At 49.4% G+C, this 19,201-nt stretch overlaps 1 protein-coding gene across 1 annotated transcript in view; it reads right to left on the reverse strand.

The window, feature by feature from the left end:
- The window catches only part of ERBB4 (erb-b2 receptor tyrosine kinase 4), a 2,375,242-nt gene that overhangs the window by 574,360 nt on the left and 1,781,681 nt on the right, over positions 1–19,201 (reverse strand). Inside the window, exon 13 of the mRNA XM_086955561.1 lies at positions 3,253–3,385. Within this exon, the coding sequence (XP_086811687.1) occupies positions 3,253–3,385 (133 nt within the window). The remainder of the gene's footprint in view (positions 1–3,252; positions 3,386–19,201) is intronic.

Raw genomic sequence — 19,201 nt, forward strand, 5'->3', positions numbered from 1 at the left:
GAATCTCCAAATAAATTAACAAAAAGTAATACTAGTATTTTCTCATCAATTATCAATCGCTTTCAATTATCAATCACTTTCAATTATCAATCACTTTCGCAATTCGTCGTGTTTACACGACCTTACCCGGACCGCATGGACAGTTTCTTGTCTTCCGAATCCAGCGCCCGATCGTCCTCTTCTCTTCGTACTTCTTGTGGCACTCCTGATGGTTCCCAGTCAGGACCGCAGGTCACTCGAGAGAGGTCTGTTCGGAACCAGTGAAGTTCGGATGATCGGCTGTCAGACGAGGGTCTATCAGACAGGGTACCTTCCGATCGTTGCAGTCGTTCACTCTGTCGTCAGGACCTCTCCCACTGGATCCACGAGTCGCTGATGGGCCCCACGTTTGGGACGCCAATTGTTAAAAGGGGTTCAAAGACAACCAGTAACCAAAGACCCTTTTATGTTGCCCGGCGGTGTCGCCTCTATGACCCACCAATATTAATCAATGAAGAAGCAGGCGCTGGAGACTGGAAGGCAGGAAACGAGGATTTTATTCTCTCCGGAGGAGAACACATCAATTCAGACAGCAAGTATCGTCACGAGGTGCTCTAACCACATCTCTGAGGCCTGGCCTCTTATACTAGGGTTTATGACCTTTATTACACGTAACACATTCTCGCAACACTTTGATATTTGAAAGAACATCCTCGGAATCTCCCCTTCAGGCCCGTTCCCAAATACATTTACAGTTGAATTCCCCACCCCGGTCACAACAGGTGATGAGTGTCGCGCAGCAGGGCATTCCGCCGATTCACGGAATGCGTGGGGTTGATCGGATCTCATAGGGTGGGGGCTTTGATCGGCTCGAGGGTCTTTTGATGGGGAGGGGAAGCTTCCTACTGTACGGGGTAATAAACAGTATCCGCAGGGCCAGGTGGTGGCCTGGGAACAAGGAAGACAAACGGGGACACAGGAAAAGGGGGTTTGCATCAAAAGGGTCTGAGACCATGAAAGGAATGAAGGGAGGTGTCGCGCTGGGAATAGGATGGGATTCTGTGGCGGAGCTGCGCTGAAGAGGGGTTTATGACCCAAGGCATGAGAGAGCGGGGGTTGTCAGCTTGCGGGGGAGGCTTGCGAGGTTAGGAGAGAGAGAGAGACGCGCTGGCTATCAGCGAGGGGCAGGGAGGCCATGGTGCTCAAAATGGCTGCCGCTTACGCGCACGAATGAGCTCGAAAAGGGGCAAGATGGCGCCGATAATGTTGACGTTTGCGGTCTAATCTTTAACAAGGGAAGCCCTACATGCCAGTCCCAAAGATAGGGGTTTGGCTGCTGATTGTTGCAGGACTTGTAAGCAGGCCTTGAGGAAAAGGGAAATGCAGTTCGACATTTGGTGCAAATTGGTTTCTGCGTGTAAAACTTAAAATACTAGTCTGTTTTGTCAAACAATGAATGATAATAATTTTTTCAATTGAAGTAAACAAACTATTTACGCAAATATAACCTTGGTTCAGTCGGTGGAACATTTCCCTAAAATATACAATCCAACTAACTTTGCAACAATTGTGGCCGATATTCCTAACACGCTCTATCCTATTGACATAGTTCTTCCTGAGTGAGGTTATCGAGGCCATATGCAGCAGCCATGCTAATAAGCCCCCTGGCCCAGATTGGGTTCTTATGGACCTTTATAAGGCTAATTTAAAATTATGCTCACCCTAATTTACTAATTTTATCAATACTGCCTGCGTCTCTGGATTTCCTTATACCTGGCACTATGCAATTATTGTACCTATTTTCAAGAAGAATAATCATGCTAGCCCTAGTTGTTACCATCCTATTTCACTGCTGGATTTGGTTGTAAAGGTTATGGGCAGGGTCTTGCTAAACCGTCTTACTACCTGGATGACCGATAATCCAATCATATCAAGGGTGACTTTTGGCTTGCACTGACCTTTGCCATAGATTTTTCTGTCTTCTCCATGAGGGGTCTCAAGTGGTTTACTGGAGGTCCCACACTATTAAGCAGAGACCCCTGTGTAAATTGCCCAGTAGAAAAAGCTCTGCACCTGAGCAAGTTCCCTACCATCTTCAAGATTTGCGTGTTTGCAATGGAGCCCTAAAATATTACATAAACAAGCACATGTCCTACAGATATATAATAGTGGGTCGGCATCTTTTGCTTGGATGTCGAAAGTGTGGTAGTGTGATGAAATGTGGGGTTTTCTACATGAGGTGCACCTAGTCTCTTGGCACGTGGAATCCTCACCGAGACAGTCTACCGAAAGAAGGGGTCGCATAAGAAGTGACCATTATATGTAAAACTAGGAAGATTCCACGTTCGCCTGGGAAGCAAACTTGTCATTTGCAGAAGAGCCACCACAGGCTGGGGTCATGAAATGTAAAACTCGGAGATCCAAGTACTATGGTCTCACGGGTACAAACCAAGACACATTTAGAAGGACTGCACGCATTTTATGACCGGAAAATGAAATTGTACTGACTTATCATCATTTGAAACAGATTCATTGATACAAATGGATTTAGAGACTCAATTCAAATTACTAAACGAAGAGAATGATTTGATGTAACACGCTTCTTTACTCTTCAAGAAAATTCAGTTTTCACTCAATTAACCATACACAGGCTGCAGCAATACAAACTGCTTCTGACCTTATCACATGTGTATATATATATATATATATATATATATATATATATATATATATATATATATATATATATATATATATATATATGCAGTGACGTGAGTGATAATGCCTTATGGTGTCATGGGGCAGATGTGAGGGTCACAGCCGGCAGGTGACTTACATGTTCACACTGTTATCAAAGCAAGAAATATTGAGATCACTTTACATAGCTGATATAAACTTTGCTTTTCTGTGTGAATTATTGGGAGATTATTAAACTGGCATTGCAACTAACTGTAAATCATATATAAAGGATAATTCAGAATGAAAAAGTGAGAAACACGTGTCACCATATGGAAGCACAATGGCATATATGGATGATGTTGAAATATGTAGAACATAGAAAACAATATTTGAAAACTAACATATTGTAAATAAACAGCCCATGTTTAAGGCCATATAAAGAAAGAAACAGACCTTGGAAATTCTAACAATGACATTAATAGCAAATAATTGGTGGAGAATGTATATGTCCAATTCTTCAAAGATATGGACATTCTACCCCCTCTTATGCTACACAAATCAGGGTGAAGCTCAATCCCAGGACCATGGACTTACCCATCATAGAGGTTGCAGGACTCAATGCAGGTTTTGCCTCGGCTGAAATTGCGGCAAAAGAGACACTGGTTGGGTCCTGGACCCCAACAGCCAGCATTGGAGCATAAATGGTCACAGGTCATCCCTTCATGTGCTAAAGAACAGCAAAAAGGAGAAAAAAACATAGTTTTCAAGGTTAGCACTTCCTTTCTCGCGAACAATTTCATGAAGAGAAATACCACGCTGCTAGTTTATGCACTCTTTTTCAACATGCCGTGAGCGTGAGTCCTTATGGCAACTTTAGAAAAAAGTGGGGGAGGAATCCCACAGTAGAAGAACCCCTACTGTACAGCTAGGCAACAATAACTAAAAAGCTGTTACTTACGACCCGAGCTCAGCAAAAGCGAAAAAAGGCAAACAGTCGATATGAACCCCAAAGAATTCCCATAAATTAGCTAAGATCTTTAGGAATCAGCTTCTTTCCAAAGCCCTAATATTGCTCCATGCCTAATTCCTAGCCTTGGTTATCCTGCACATTTAGACCTTGATGGTGGACACGGCCTAAAACTCATCGAAAGTACTGAAAATGGCTTTTTGGACTACTTAAGTTATATACAATAGGTAGTAGCAATTCCAAAAGGGATAAGCCGCACCCCAAGACATAAAGCAAGTCTAATTATTCAATGATACTAGCGTGCATATTTATACAACAATATAAGAGGAATGGGGTGCTAAAATAACTAAAGACACCAACTACCAAATGGTGTTAATGGCAAGTCACAAGAATATGCACATAAACAATTGAAAAATACAGTTATAGCACTCCCTCAATTAGTCACAATCAGTTCCATTAGAACATATCCTTAATGTAGGAATATATCACAACAAAAACGGTCAAAGTTTTATAGTTGAAAGGCGAATATAACGTGTCCAAATAACACACAGGTTCTCAAGGATTCTCCACAACAGATGAAAACAGATCTTTATTTGTATACAGCAAATTCCCAGCAATTTAACGAAGTCAACACGTGTTTCGTCTGTACAATGTCAGTATTCAGACTTTTTCAAGGCAATCTAGACAATCGAGTCCGGGTTTCCCGCCACACACAGCGTTTTACATGCAGGTGGTGTCCAAGAAAAGAAAACAAAATGTTCCAAAAGTTCTAGAAGTAGTTGGCAAATCAGCCAAACTAACAAATACGTAGCAAATAGCTACTTTCCGTTGCAGTAAAGCGGACACCATCACAAGTCGTAGCCCCAAACGGGACACTGTAGTCCTATACACCGTACCCAGGCACACTACCACATACGCGGTGAAATGAGAGTATATACTGTAAAGGGCTGCCAGGCCATGATTATTTTTTTTTTTTTAATTTGTTTTTATTGCAGAGTTAGAAACCACAGAATACAATTAATCAACCAGTCCACTCGTGACGTCCCCCCCGATCAACAGTAAAACGTACATCATACACAGCCATTCAGCCCGCATCCCGGGGGCCGGGCGGCATAGTACTCCACTTAGTAGGAAAACATCACAGTGAGCGTCCCTTAGGGACCATGGTCGAAAGATCGTTTTACGTATCTGCATTTTACCCCCCCACCCTCAACCATACCTCGGTCAGCCATTCCACATGCGTGATCAATACTACTATCCGCTTCCGGACCCACCCCGAGCGCTGTAGAGCTTATCATGCCTGGCCGCTCCCCCCAGCCATCTCTTACTCCGCGCTGTGCCCTACTGGCCCTACTTAACTCAAAGTCGCCATCGCAGACAACCAGCTTCTTGGCTTCCGGCCCACCCCAAACTCCCACTGAACAACCCCCCGATGTCCCCACCCCGGCAACTGCTAATGGTGTGTGCTTCGTCCTGATGCGTTGGATGGATCCCACTACAGTGTCAATGACAACTCTGTGTTCGTATGCCCCGCAGTGTCCACTGGCCCCATTCCCTCAGTCCTCATCCTCCACCAAAGAGTCACGCAAAGCCTGCACCACCAACTCCCACGCACGCGCTGCATCCAAGGCCTTCTCATTACCAAGCTTGACAGCCTGCTTCATCCGGAGCACACTCTCGCATTCAGACCACCGCAGCAATTCATTCTTCCACCTCCGTATTGACGGCCCGCTCTTGGACTTCCAATGCCATGTTATTTCTCTTTGCGCCAGTATCAGACCCAGATCAATAAATTTGCTCGTCACCTTGGTGTGTTTGGTGTGCGGGAACCAGAGCAACAAACACGCCGCCATATCGAAATCCACCTCCCTGACGGTCACATCGTTTAGGAGGTCCCCCACCTCCGCCCAATAGGCCTCCAAATGCGGGCAACCCCAGAACAAATGATCCATGTCCGCCCCTGGAGACGAACACCGCGGGCACCGAGCGTCTTGTACCTGGAAGTACCGCCGTATTTTTTCGGGGGTCAGGTAGGCCCTATGGAGCACATAGAAATGCACTTGCTGGAAGCGCGCATTTCTCGTGCCTTTCCACGTACGCCGTAAGATGTGACCCCACGCCGCGTCTGGGATGGGCCTGCCCACACTCTCCTCCCATTTAGCCTTTAGCCCCTGGAGCGGTTCCAGTCCCTCGTTCAGCATCCTGTTATGGAGGCATGTCACAGCCTTGAATGTGCCCGCTGCCATCACCACATACTGGCACTAGGCATGGGCGGAAAATCCGTTTCGCTCGCGGATTTTGCGGATTTTCGGTAAATTTGCAATCCGCGAGATTCGCGAATCTCCCGCAAAATCCGCAAATCCGCGAGCAGCGGATTTTGCTCGCACTGCTCGCACTGTTCGCGTGAGTTCGCGGCTTCCTAGTACAACTTCGCGCCCCGCGAATAAGTGCAAAATTGCAGAAATACGATTTTAGCAAAACTGAAAGTACTTACCAGGTTCAAAAGTTCAGGCTCATCATTAGTAGCCATTTCCTGTAGTGCTTCCTGAGGGGCCCCTCCAGAGTTCAGTTGCCAGTTGCAACTATTATGTGACCCTGCTCTGAACCTCAGAATAGTTACACATATGCCACAAAGGTCCTGAATTACAGCTAAGGGAGACAAGCAGGAGCCAGGCTGGAGGTTCAAATCCATTAATCAGCCCCTAATTCATTATTGTCAGTTGGGGCAGGGCAGGTGTTGTAACTAATTTTGCAACAATGAAAGCACTTAGCAAGTTCAAAAGATCACTAATCAGGAAGCACTAAGGAAGCAGGTGCCAGCTAAAAAAATATTCTGTGACACATTAATCAGCCCCAAATTAATTCAGGTCACTTGAGGCAGGGAAGGTGTGCTTGCGTTGCCACAATAACGTACACTGCTGGACAACCAGAGGGTGGTGTGATGAAACAGAGGGTGGCATGGGTGGGCCAGAGGGTGGCATGAGTAGTCAGAGAGTGGCAGTGGTGACAGAGAGTGGCAGTGATGAAGAAGAGTGTCCCAAACAGGCTGGACACGTAGAAACAACAAGTTCGCGAAACTTGCGACCCGACAGGTAAGTTCGTAATTTGCGACATTGTACAAAACCCTCGCGAACTGGCAGAAACCCGCGCAAACACACAAAAAAAAAATCCGCAAATTCGCGAGAATTCGCGGATTTTGCGGATTGCGAGTTCGCAAAGCCGCAAAATTCGCGAACGCGAGATTCGCAAAATTCGCCCATGCTTAACTGGCACGCCATAGTCGTGGTCGGTTCCATGAGCCCTCCTTTCCAGTGCTTCTTTATAGCCGCCACCACCACCGCATGCAGGAGGAACCCCCCGTCAGGCAGCCCGAACTGTTCCCGAAGCACTTCGAAGGGTACCAGAGCCCCATCGATGTACAGGTCACCTACCACCTGCAGGTCCGCCTCCTCCCAATCCAGCAATGGGGACCAATCACCCCCGTGCGGCAGGGCCGTCAGCATACCGATCGGAATTTCCGGCGCATAAGGCCGCGTCGCCTTCGCTCTCCTAAGGCTCCTCTGCCAGCACAGCCTGAGTGTCCGTTCCTCCATAGTGAGGCCCCGCAGCTCAAGCCTCTGCTGCATGACGATATAGGACAGCACATGGCGTTGTATCCCCAGCTCTCGGTCCTCATCCGGGCCCCTAAACACCCTGGCCACATGTTGCGTAAGGACCTGCAGTTGTGCCGCCAAATAATATAGTTCAAAGTCGGGTACAGCCATACCCCCCTCAATCTTGGGGCGAAGCAGCGTGCTCAGAGCCACTCTACGGCGGCCATGTCCCCATAGGAAACCAATAATCATCGTCCTCAGGTCTCTAAAGATCCCCTGAGGAATCCAGATAGGCAACGTCCGGAAGTAGTACAGGAAGCGGGGGAGCGCCACCATTTTCAAAAGAGCAATCCTACCCAGAACTGTCAGCGGGAGGGTCGACCAGAAGGATATGCTGCCCCTCAGTGCCCGAACGCACCGACCAATATTGCCCTCTAATAGGTCCGCGGTCGCGTGGTAAATACGGACTCCCAGATAAGTGAAGCAAGATGGCTCCCAGACCATCCCCAGGTCGCGAGCAGGGTTGGGCGACTCCGCTCTCAGCGGAAACACACAGGTCTTCGCCCAGTTGACCTTAAGGCCCGACAGCCGGCCAAACTCCGATAACAGGTCCATCGCTCCTTCCAGGGCCCGCGCCGTATCGTCGAGGTACAGGAGTAGGTCGTCCGCATATAGCGATATGTGATGCTGCTGCCCGCCGCTGGCTATTCCCGCGTATTTGTCACCCGACCTCGCATGGACCGCCAAAGGCTCCATCGCCAGAGCAAACAATAGGGGGGAAAGGGAGCACCCCTGACTCGTGCCCCTACCCACCGGGTATGCCGCAGACACCAGACCACCCAAACGCACCCGCGCCGTCGCCGAGGCATACAAGACCCTCGTCCACCGGCGGAACCCCTCACCTATGCCAAACCTCTCCAGCACTCCATCCAGGAAAGTCCATTCCAAACTATCAAAGGCCTTCTCAATGTCCACGGACAGGACCGCTTGGGCCCCGTCCCCATCCAAGATGGCGTCCATTATCCCCACCAGGCGGCGAATATTCAGCGCCGTGCTCCTCGTGGGGATAAACCCAGCCTGATCCCTGTGCACCAGGCCCGTCATGTGTGGGGCCAGTCTGGAGGCTAGAATTCGGCTCAGGATCTTGTAGTCTACCGTCAGCATGGACAGCGGGCGATAGGACCTCACATCTGTTGCCTCCCTGCCAGGCTTTAGGAGCGGCACAATCAAGGCCTCACGCATGGACCCAGGCAAACCCCCTGTCTCATAAGCTTCCGTGTACACCACCAGTAGCCTGGGCGCCAGGCTGTCGACATACTGCTGATAAAATTCTATTGGTAACCCGTCCACCCCCGGCGTTTTATTACGAGCCATATGTTTAATGGCCACCCGTATTTCAGTGAGCGTGATCGAGCCGCCCAACTCCTTCGCGTCCTCCTCGTCTAGGACCGGAAGCTGCCTCGCCCCTAGGTACTCCGCTATTTCCTGGACCTCCACTCCCAACTGACTCTGATACAATTCCTTATAATACACCCGAAAGCACTCCAACACCGCTGCCTGGGAATACACCATCTCCCCCCGTGCGTTGCTAATTCTAAGGATCAGGCAGCCCCTAAGTTCCGGGTTAGCAAGTCTGGCCAAGAGCGTGCCCACCTTGTCCCGTTCTGCATGCGCTCTGATAACGTATTGCCTGTAGTCGTAACACCGCAACCGTTCTGTCTCGGTGGCGACCACTTCCTTCGCTTCCAATAACTGGGTCTGTAAGTCCGGCCTGGCCGGCCTGCGGCGCTCCAAATCTCTCAAAGTCTCTTCCGCTTTCATGAGTGCATTCAACACAGTCGTACGAGCATTCGAAAACCTACCCAGACACACCCCTCTCACCACCACTTTCATTGCATCCCATTCAGTGGACCTACTCGTGGCCGTACCCTCGTTCTCGCCGAAGTAACGGTCGATGCCTTGCTGGACAGCGTCACTGAACACTGAGTCCTCCAGCGTATCTGGCCGGAGCCGCCATGTTGGTATCGCTGAGCGCTCCCGCTGCCACTGGATGTGTACCAATAGGGGGTTATGATCCGAGATGGTTCTAGCCAGGTACTCCGTATGGGAAATCAATGGGGCTAGGGACCCACTACAGAGCACTGAATCTATCCTCACATGTAGTGCGTGGAGAGCAGAGTAAAAGGAATAATCCCTGGTGTCTCTGTGCTGCTCCCGCCAAACATCCAGCAACCCCCATCTGTCCTGCCAGTCCTTCCTGTGCATGGCCAACTTGCGCACCGGGGAGTCTACAAGGGGAGGGTGGGACCTATCTAGAGCCACATCCGTAATCGAGTTGAAGTCCCCCCCTAACACTATCGGGCCCGCCAGGAAAGAGGCCAAGGACCCAGAGAGGCCATCAAAATATCGCGCCTGATCAGTATTTGGCGCATACACACAACAGAGAACCACATCCCTTCCATACAGCCTCCCCTCCACTGCTACGTACCTACCATCAGGGTCCACTACTTGATTCAACACCTGGAACGGTATCCCCGCCCTCACCCAAATCAGTACCCCCCTGGCATATGCTGAGTAAGTGGTGCCGAACACCTGGCCCCGCCATCTTTTTTGCAACGCAGCGCACTCTTTTTTGGTCAGATGTGTTTCTTGTAGCATAGCAATCTGGACCTCCCTTCGCACCAGGTATGCGTGTACTTTGTGGCGTTTAACCATAGTTCGCAGCCCCCGGACATTCCACGTCAGGCATTTCAAGTTAGGTAATGCCCCCATACCAACATCGATCAGTCCGAGCCAAATAACAAAAGTTTGCATCCCCCCCAAAGCAGTTGCCCCCCCCAGAACACACCCTGAACAGAAAAACACCCCAAACCCCACTCCCCAGGACAGAGCATACGAACCCAATGTCAGCCCCCATCCAAACCTTGAATCAACTTCCCCTTCTCCTACCCTGTGGTCTCCACCACAGAAGGCCTTAAGGGCCCAAGGGGGGTGAGTTATCGCCGACCCCAGCTAGCGGAGCCCACACCCCGCGCCCTCATCCCACTCTGCCCACTCAGCCCCCCTCCCGGCAACCCACTCATCGCCAACAGGATACCGCCCTACCATGAAGTCTCGACCAAGTCCCAACACAGTCTCAACCGCAAAATATTCCATCAGAGGTCTGGGGGGTCACCACCGGCCCCTTCGAGCTTTCCGCTTCTGAGAGGTCCTCTCCTGTCCTGCTGCCTTCCCCGCCCGAGTCCGTTTCCACCAGATCATTGTTCTGTTGCGACCCCGTGATGGCCGCCGTTGCTGCGAGCGCATCTCTCTTTTCCGCAGCCATTTGAGCCTCCCGTTTCTCCCGCCGGCGCCTGTTGCGGGACCGGATGCGCTGCGATTGTCTGATCCGGGGTTGCTTAGGCTGATCTCGCCTACTTTTATGCGACCTGTCCGTCCCCGCTCTATACGACTCCAGCCACTGCCATACTTCGTCCGGAGTCTGGAAGAAGTGCGTAGTCTCATCCAGTATGACCCGCAGCTTGGCCGGGAAGAGCAAGGAATATTGGATGCCCTCCTCCCGTAGCTCCTTCTTCACCGCTAGGAACGATGCCCTGTTCTTCTGGACCGCCTGAGTGTAGTCCGGGAAGATCGTGACCTTGCTGTTTTCCACCTCATACGGGCCTGACATCCTAGCCCTCTGGATGAGGAGGTCCCGGTCCTTATAGTGGAGGAGCCGCACCACCATCGGTCGGGGGGGCGGCCAAGCCCTGGTGGGCGAGCAGGCCCCCTGTGGGCTCGCTCCAGAGTGAAGAAAGGAGTAAGCCCCTCCGGTGCCACCACTGTGCGGAACCAGTTCTCCATGTAGGCCACCGCATCCTCCCCCTCAATTCGTTCCGGCAGGCCCACGACCCGCACGTTGTTTCGTCTATTACGGCCTTCGGCATCCTCCGCCCGTCGTTCCAGCGAGTCCAACCGGGCCAGTATGTCTGTGATCTTGTGTTCCGCGGTCACCACCGACGGTTTCAGGTCCGCTAACAGCTGATCATGGTCCTTGACCCTATCCGCCAGCTTCGCGTGGTCCGCTCGCAATAGCCCCAGTCCCGTGGCCACTTGTGCGATGTCCTGGTGCAGCGCCTCCTTGGTCGAGGTGATCGCATCGAGTATGGCGTCTAGACGTCGGTTCAGCCGCTGCTCCTGGTCCAACTCCGGCGGGGAAGTCTCACCCATCTGGGACGATGCCGCCAGGTCTCCCTCAGCGCGCTCCTCTGCCACCAGCCCTCCGGCCGCCGCCATTTCAGGGTACTGCGTCACAGGCCAAAAAGCCCGTCCAGCTTCTGCACTCGTAATTCGGCGCCAACTCTCCGATACTGAGCAGGATCAAATGCCACCGCCGATGCCCTCAGGGCCAATGGCCAGCGAGGCGAGCACTGTTCAGCCGACCCCCTCGGAAGCCTGAGGGGGGAAGGAAGGAGATAGAGATGGCGGCCAGCGAGGGTCCCCAAAGTCCGGGCGGGGCGATTCACTGTCCCCTGACCTCTGGAACTGACGCCTCTGTCCCCAATGCCTCGATCTATCGGCTGCAGGGCCTCCCGCCAGTCGGCAACAACTCGGCTCAAAGTTGATGTCCGGGGCTGCCCGACCTCATCGCCGCCATTTTCTTCTCACTCACGGCAACACCTCGGCCGTCGCCCAACTCGGTCTCCTCGGGGCCAGCAGTCCCCCAGCAACTTTCCGCCTGTGCCCAGCGGTCCCCTCACACTTCAGAGGGCAGGAGTGTCGACCTCGGGTCGCCCAGGGTGCAAAAAGCAGGAGAATTAGCGGGATTCCGCGCGGAGCTGCGAGCTCACGCCGCCATCCCGATCGGCGTCGAAGCCACCGGCTGCCAGGCCATGATAAGCCGGTTCCCTAAAACCGCCAAAGTAGTTCAAAACCTCACACCGTCTGTGTATCGATCAGCGCTGTTATGTGTTATTTGGACAAGTTATATTTGTCTTACAACTATAAAACTTTGGCAGTTATTGTCGTGATATATTCCTATATTAAGGATATGTTCTAATGGAACTCATTGTGACTAATTGAGGGAGTGCTATAACTGTATTTTTCAATAGACTACTTAAGTTGCAGGAATCTATTTATTTCAATATCCCTTACCCCGGTGTGCCGCTGCAGAGCACAGTATCACCTTATTTGAGGAGTGTCTTGTGTGACAGAGCAAGACTTTGTTCCTTTAGAATTCTCAGGAGTAGGTCTTAAGCTTGGTTCTCAAATGTTGACGTAAAGGCATTTATGTTTACACATGGCAGTAATGTACACCCGTTTTAGAGTAAGTGAGAAGATGTTGAACTGGTGACACTCGTGTGGTCAGGTGTGACTGAGTCGTGAAGCAATACTTAAGGAACGTAACACTACAGTAACGGCAGCGCAGCCCTTATGGCGTAGAGTAGCAGTCTGTGCCACGTAATTACTATAAAAATCAATTACGTGCACTAAACGCTTGTAGACCAGGCCCTGATAATTAAGTGCCGGTGCTAAGCACTGGCAAGCACTGGCACAAATTAAGCACTGGGCCGTTTGACTAACTGACAAATTTGTGACTTATGCACGTCAAAAGTCGTCTATTGTAAACCATCCTTTCTAAGAAAAAAATATGCGATTAACGGCTTACTTGAGACACACTGGGCCTCATTTATGAGAAATGACGCATCGCTGCGTCACTTCTCAGTGTGCACTCCTTGCGACATTCCTGATGTGCCATATTAAATGTATGACGCATCATGTCGCAAAGAGTTACATATACGTCAGTATTTGTGACGTATCGGTAAGCGCAAAAGTGACGCATTGCTGGAGTGTGTCACAAAAGTGACGCAACTCCAGCAATGCGTCCTTTCACATGGGGCAAGCCATGTGAAAGGGCCTGCGTCAGTCTTACGCCTGCTGTGAGCTAGGCACAAGATTTCGACGCAACGGCATCCTAAAAGTGACGCAGTGAAATCTCATAGATTTCACTGCGTCACTTCTACGACCCTTCCTTGCGTCAATACACCCACCTTGCATACATTATACCTGCCGCAGGTATAATGTGGCGCAGGGGTTTACAAAGTGGCGCATCTTCCTAGATGCCTCACTTTGTAAATATGGTGCAACAAGGCGCATTTTTTACGCCACTGGTGCGTCACAAAAAGTGATGCACCGGCGGCGTAAAAGTGACGCACAGCCTCATAAATGAGGCCCACTGTGTTGAATATGCGTGGGTTCAAGTTAAAACATCGCAGACATATCACCGTTTTTTTCTCAGAGTTTTATAGAGCGCAAACTCGAACCGAAGGTTTACATGAGCATCAGATCGGCACATTGGTTTATTTATTTTTTTTGGCTAGGGACGGGGAGGTTAAGTGATTTGCCCTGCCGAGACTCGAACCAGGTTCCGCAGCTTCGAGGTCGACCGTCTAGCCTTTAGACCATATCCTCTTCAGTATCAAGCTCAAACGAGGGGTCAGGCGGTGCACATCTGAAAAAAAAATGGACTGAACGCTGTTCTTACATACATCTTGAAACTTCCACCGGAGTAAAGTCAATCGAGTTCGTCTGGCATTTGAACAAATAGAATGAGCAGTTTTAGCAGGAATATATCACGTGCAATTAATTATACAATTTTCTTGCTCTGTGAATAAGTCATAAATACGCACGCGCAGTTTATGGCTATATACGGGCCCAGGTCAGACCTACACCGATAAAAAATCATCTGATAATGGGTTTGTCTGAGGTTTTTAACAACTTGCTTACATTTCGTGCGCATGCTTATACAAAAAAATGAATTATTCTACCTCAATTTACTGACATTGATCGGATGAAAGGCAATGATCGCACAGCCAGGACTTCAGTGTGTGACCGTCTACGTGCACACAGACTTCTGCAGCAGGTGCACTGACTCACACATCTGTGTTAGCAGCATCAAGGCGCAACCCTTAAACTAAAGCATAACAGCTCAACAACATGGGCTCCCCTTCCATCTGTTTTTCAGGAAGTTGTTCGGATTCTGGTGAAAGCGAAGGCCTGGTGGATTACACAGAGAATCCTGGTGCTCTTCTTAGCCATATGCACGGGTTACACTTTCAAATGCATTGTTGGTTCTGTTTAGAGTCGACTATATAGGCTGAAATGTAGTAGTAAAGTCAGCTGAAAATCAAAACTTCAGATATCAATCTGACTCGAGGCAGCAGCCTCACTATCTGGCAATCACGCCACGCACCTGCTACACCAGAAACCAAATTGATGACATGTCACCGAGTACAAGCGCGTGCCGCATACGTATGGGAAGCGCTGCGCGTGCAAATCAAGCCAATAAAGGCTTCGCAGGCTGAGCCCCAGCGCTTCCGGCGCCGCGGGCTACAATTTTGAACACGTTATTAGGACAGATTTGTGTTGCAGCTGATAAATCTTTCTGCATCCACCTTGCCTTATTACTGAGAACATTTCGCGAAGGCAGGACTTGTCCCCGATTCTAACATGTCCTCCATTACGGCGCAGGCACATTCTCCGGTTAAAGTAGAAATTCTAGTTTGTTCCGCAGCATTCGACACAGTCATTTAACTTCTTCAGAGGCCTCCCAATTTTGTGAGACGAATGAGACAGAAATACAGTTAATATGTCCAGAATTTATTTTGGTTGAATGGGAAACCCCAGTCACCTGTGTTACAGCCTGACATACTAAATACACAAATGTGTTTTGTGTAATATTTTAAACAACCCTCTCTGATTCACAAAATGTGTTTGTGTTTTTGTATAGCGCACTTCTACCCTGAGGTCTCGTAGCGCTGTATTCATACAGCTGTGGAACCCTTCCTGGCTTTCCTGTGAAATGTCCACTCCTGGGCACCCCCGAGGTGAAGCCAGGCATCCCAGCGCTGCTGGGGCCGTTGTGGAGATTAAGCAAGCTATTGCCCAGAGTCACAGAGTGGGAACCATGATTAGACTAGGCACCGAGGCGAGAATTATCAGGTCTGGGGAGATTGAGTCCAAGAGCTGCCAAGGTGGGAATTGAACCCTGGTCCCAGGCCAGACCTCTGCATCAGGGTCTGCCGCTCTAACCATTGAGCCACGGTTCTCCAAACAAATGCGTTTTGTGATGCGATCCATTCCTTATCACAATTATGAGGGCTTGAAGGGGGGTGTTCTTCTAATTGGGAGTTCCAATGGTATGTGTATATCAATGATTTACAACTGTAATTGTGGTGAGAAACAATTGCTCAGTTATCAACACCTCTTAGTGGGTGGAAACCAGGCTTGGATTGGGAAGGCAGGTAATTGGGCATTAGTCGATTAGCCAGTGCACCAGGGTCACCTGTGGGCCAGTTTTTTGGGCGTCTGTAAACCGTCCCAAGAGACTGCCTTCTTCCACAGTCCCGCCAGGCTACTTTAACGTGGCGCCAGTATCTTGGTCACTCCCCTGCTGTGCCATAAATTGAGGTTGGGGACCAGTTGTTGCTTTAGCCTTTGGGGCATTCTCACCTTGGCGCCCTGCCTCCCGTGTCCTTCCAGAAGCAGCGTTATCCCCGTCGGGCCATCACTTTTAGGCAATGGCAGGTGCAGGGAGGGTGGGTTCTATGCTGGGGCCTCACAAGGGGGGTAGGTTTTATTGGGCCATTCGTACCTACCACCCCTCCCTGAGCAGCAGCACTGTGCTTTTTGACACCTAGCTTGCCAGGTAAATGCCCTGAGGCTATAATGGGATGAGTAGGGGGTAAGTAAGAGAAGTGGCATCCTTAGCAGCCAGGTATTGTGACCTCATCCCCAGCCTCTATTAGGACTTGTTGCGGGGAGAGTAGAGGGTTGCATAAAAATGCGCTATGTTCAGAGTTGCAGACGTTGAAACTAGGTTGGAGTACAAGCGTCAGCTCGACATCCCGTGATTCTGGGCAACTCACTTACTCTCCATACATACCGAAAATGAATTTGATTATGTGTAATGTAACTAGTGCTCATGCACATTGCTTCAGTGACTTTGGGCTAAGTTCAAACTTTACAAAAGTATAACAGATAATACCCAGCCAGATTCCAGTGAGACTAACCTGATGGTGATCCGTGCAAGGGACGATCAGGAAATGAGGGCCACTTTTTTGAGAGTGCCTGGGCCTAACTGTGATCCCAATCATACCCTGGTGGTACCTGATTGTCTTTGGGACGTGTTCCCCTTTGTGATTCGTGCTGGGTGATCTCAGGTGTATGGCGGGGAGGGGATGAGTGGCATGACTGTAACTGTGGTTGCAAATCCTTGCACAGTTACCTATACCTCAAAGCAGGTAATAAGTGATTTGCAAGGGGGAAGATGCTGACCTTCCCCTTTGTGAATCGTGTCTGGTGACTTCAGGAGGGGGTGGGGGGGCAAGCAGAGGTAAAGGTGACCTCCAAGGCATTCCAAATGGATTTTTTTTTAAAGTAGCGCCAGTTTCTTTAATGTCTTAAAAAAGTTTCTAGTTTGGGAATGCAAATACAGGGATGGTGTCTTGACTCTGCGGCTCAAAGATCTGAGCCTTAGGCTTCACCACAATGAGATTTTATGTCCGGGAGTGCTACTCCCGGACATAAAATCTCAGTTGCATGCCTGATCCAGTCCAAAAACGTGTCCAACCCGTCTCTGAGACAGTGCTGATATACTTTGGCAACGCAGTTAATCCATGCTAAACCCCCTTTATGGTCTTAAAAGTGCCCAGAACACAGGGGTGTTAAGAGACTTGGGCCTCCTGCAACTTGCAGTGCAGAGCATCAACACAGCCGCCTTGACTATATGAAGCTCATTGTCACCAATGCAGGTCTGTACAAATATGACCAATGGACATGCTCTCACTGGGACCAAGAATGCAACAATGGGTGCCATTTCTACATGGTCTGCTGGTGACCCAGCAGTACTAGACAAGAGGTTACTAGCCTGCGACTGGAATTTACTAAAATATGAATTTTCCAAAGAAGTGTGCAGATAAATGGAGGAGTAAAACTAAAACATTTTCTAGTAGGAGAGCTTCAATACTGGGAGTTGAGTACATTCTGACGTCGGTGGTAGGGCTCCATCAAAGGTTGTACCTGAATCTCATCTGACACCGTAGCGAAAGGAAGACAGATGTTCATGATTTTTATTTCCCATTTCCTTCCTAGACAAAACATATATAAAACAAAGGCTGGCACTGTTGCATAGGTCCTCTCCGTTATGTCATGGAGACTGTGATGGGCACACCATGGAGTGGTTCTTCATTAGATGTGATAAAACAAAGAGAAGTAGGTATGTGCTTCGTTTTGATGTGCATTGCCGCAGTCTCATTAGCAAGGCTGGGATTCATAAGACTAGGCAGCACTCGAAACATCTGCAGCAGGAGAAGATGGAAGGGAAGCCCTCCGTTTGAAGGTTAGTATGTTCCAGAGACTGACACGTGGGCAGTGAAACCACAGGTGCCATCCTGGAAAGACTGCACACTGAGCCTGTCAGTAGGAAGAGGTGGCTGACGGAGCATGGGATTTGGCTGGCTCTGCAGGACACACCTTTGATTCATAGATCCCATGTAAGCCAGGGATCAGCACTCACTCAGACCTTCTGGGCCGTGTTCACATCTGAACATTGATCCAGGCTCTGAATGAGCCAGAGAGGCTTTAAAAACAAGCACGGGTGCCCTGCCACTATTATTGTCTAGGCCACTGATTAAAGTATTTGAACACTCTGAAACAGGGATTGGACCTTTAGACGATTTTAAATTTACAAAATAAATATAACTTTCTACTCATTATGTCTCTGAGATACGGACATTCTTTAACACAGAATTACTTGACACAGTCACATGGTTGCCCGGTGGAATTATAACGCAAGTGAGGCAGATTGTCAGGATTTTTAAAGTGAAATTGTTGCTTCACTAAGGGGCATTCTGGACAAAAGGCAAAGGTGAACAGAAAGCACACTGTGCAGCTCAATCAGGTGCTGAAGAAACTCTAAAACTGGCTAAATTCATTATGTACTAATTATGCACCCTAAAAGGCCACTGGGAAGGATTAGCCTTTAAGCTGATCTCAAGTTATCAGTGTCCAAGGGGAAGCACTTTGACTTCAGCCTTAGCAATGTATCTGTATTTCATGTTGTGGAAAGGATTCACCGGGCAGTACAGACATGTCATTATGGCGCCGCTCCTTCGTTATGTTGGCTAATCCATTTGCCGCCCCGGACAGCCATTGCTGTCAGATGCAAAGGTGTCCATTTTCCCCTGGAAGCTGGAATCATGAGCCAGGAGCCCCAGGGGGCTGCTTTACAAAACCTGACCAGGTCAGGCTGCCAATCTGAGAAATCTCTCTGCAGGTCTTGTAATCCCTGGGGGCCGACTGCAAGATCAGGACAGCACCACTAACTAGCGTCAGCGCATACCGCCTGGGCCGGCTGTGAAACAAGCAGTAGGCAAATTGGATTTTCAGTGCGATTACTTCAGTGCTCAGAATCTGAAAAAGTGTCAATCACTTTTTCATAGGGGACAAGGATCTGCTCATTTCAGGAGCTGTGAGCTTAGTTTCCAGACCAGCTGTTTGCTCCAGCTGTGCAAAAGAACTTGGATGGGCTAATACCGCCCACAACAATAAATCCTGTTTACTGTCTTGTGGAGGCACTGATGAAGGCTACACTGCTGGTCTCCTAAAACTTTTTGCTGCGGAGAAACCTTAGAGCAGCCAGAAACAGAAGATCACTTCACAAATATCTCAAACTACCAACTTCTTTTAAGTCTGGCTGAAAGGAGCTTAAGCTTCCAGTAGGTCACTAATAACTGAATATAATAGACACTCACATGAATATCTGTATGTAATATAACTGTAAGTCCAAAAAGGGAGAGGCCTTCCTGTAATAAGAAGTCTTCTGACGTTGGACCAGCTTGTATCTTAAAGTCTGTGTCAGCGAGGTGCATCCTGGGGATAGTGCAGCGTTCACGGTCTATGCGACTCACCTCAGCCGGCACACCGTTTGTGGACCTGGTTCTAG

The sequence above is a fragment of the Lissotriton vulgaris genome, chromosome 2_1, assembly GCF_964263255.1.
Source record: "Lissotriton vulgaris chromosome 2_1, aLisVul1.2, whole genome shotgun sequence".
NCBI lineage: Eukaryota > Metazoa > Chordata > Amphibia > Caudata > Salamandridae > Lissotriton > Lissotriton vulgaris.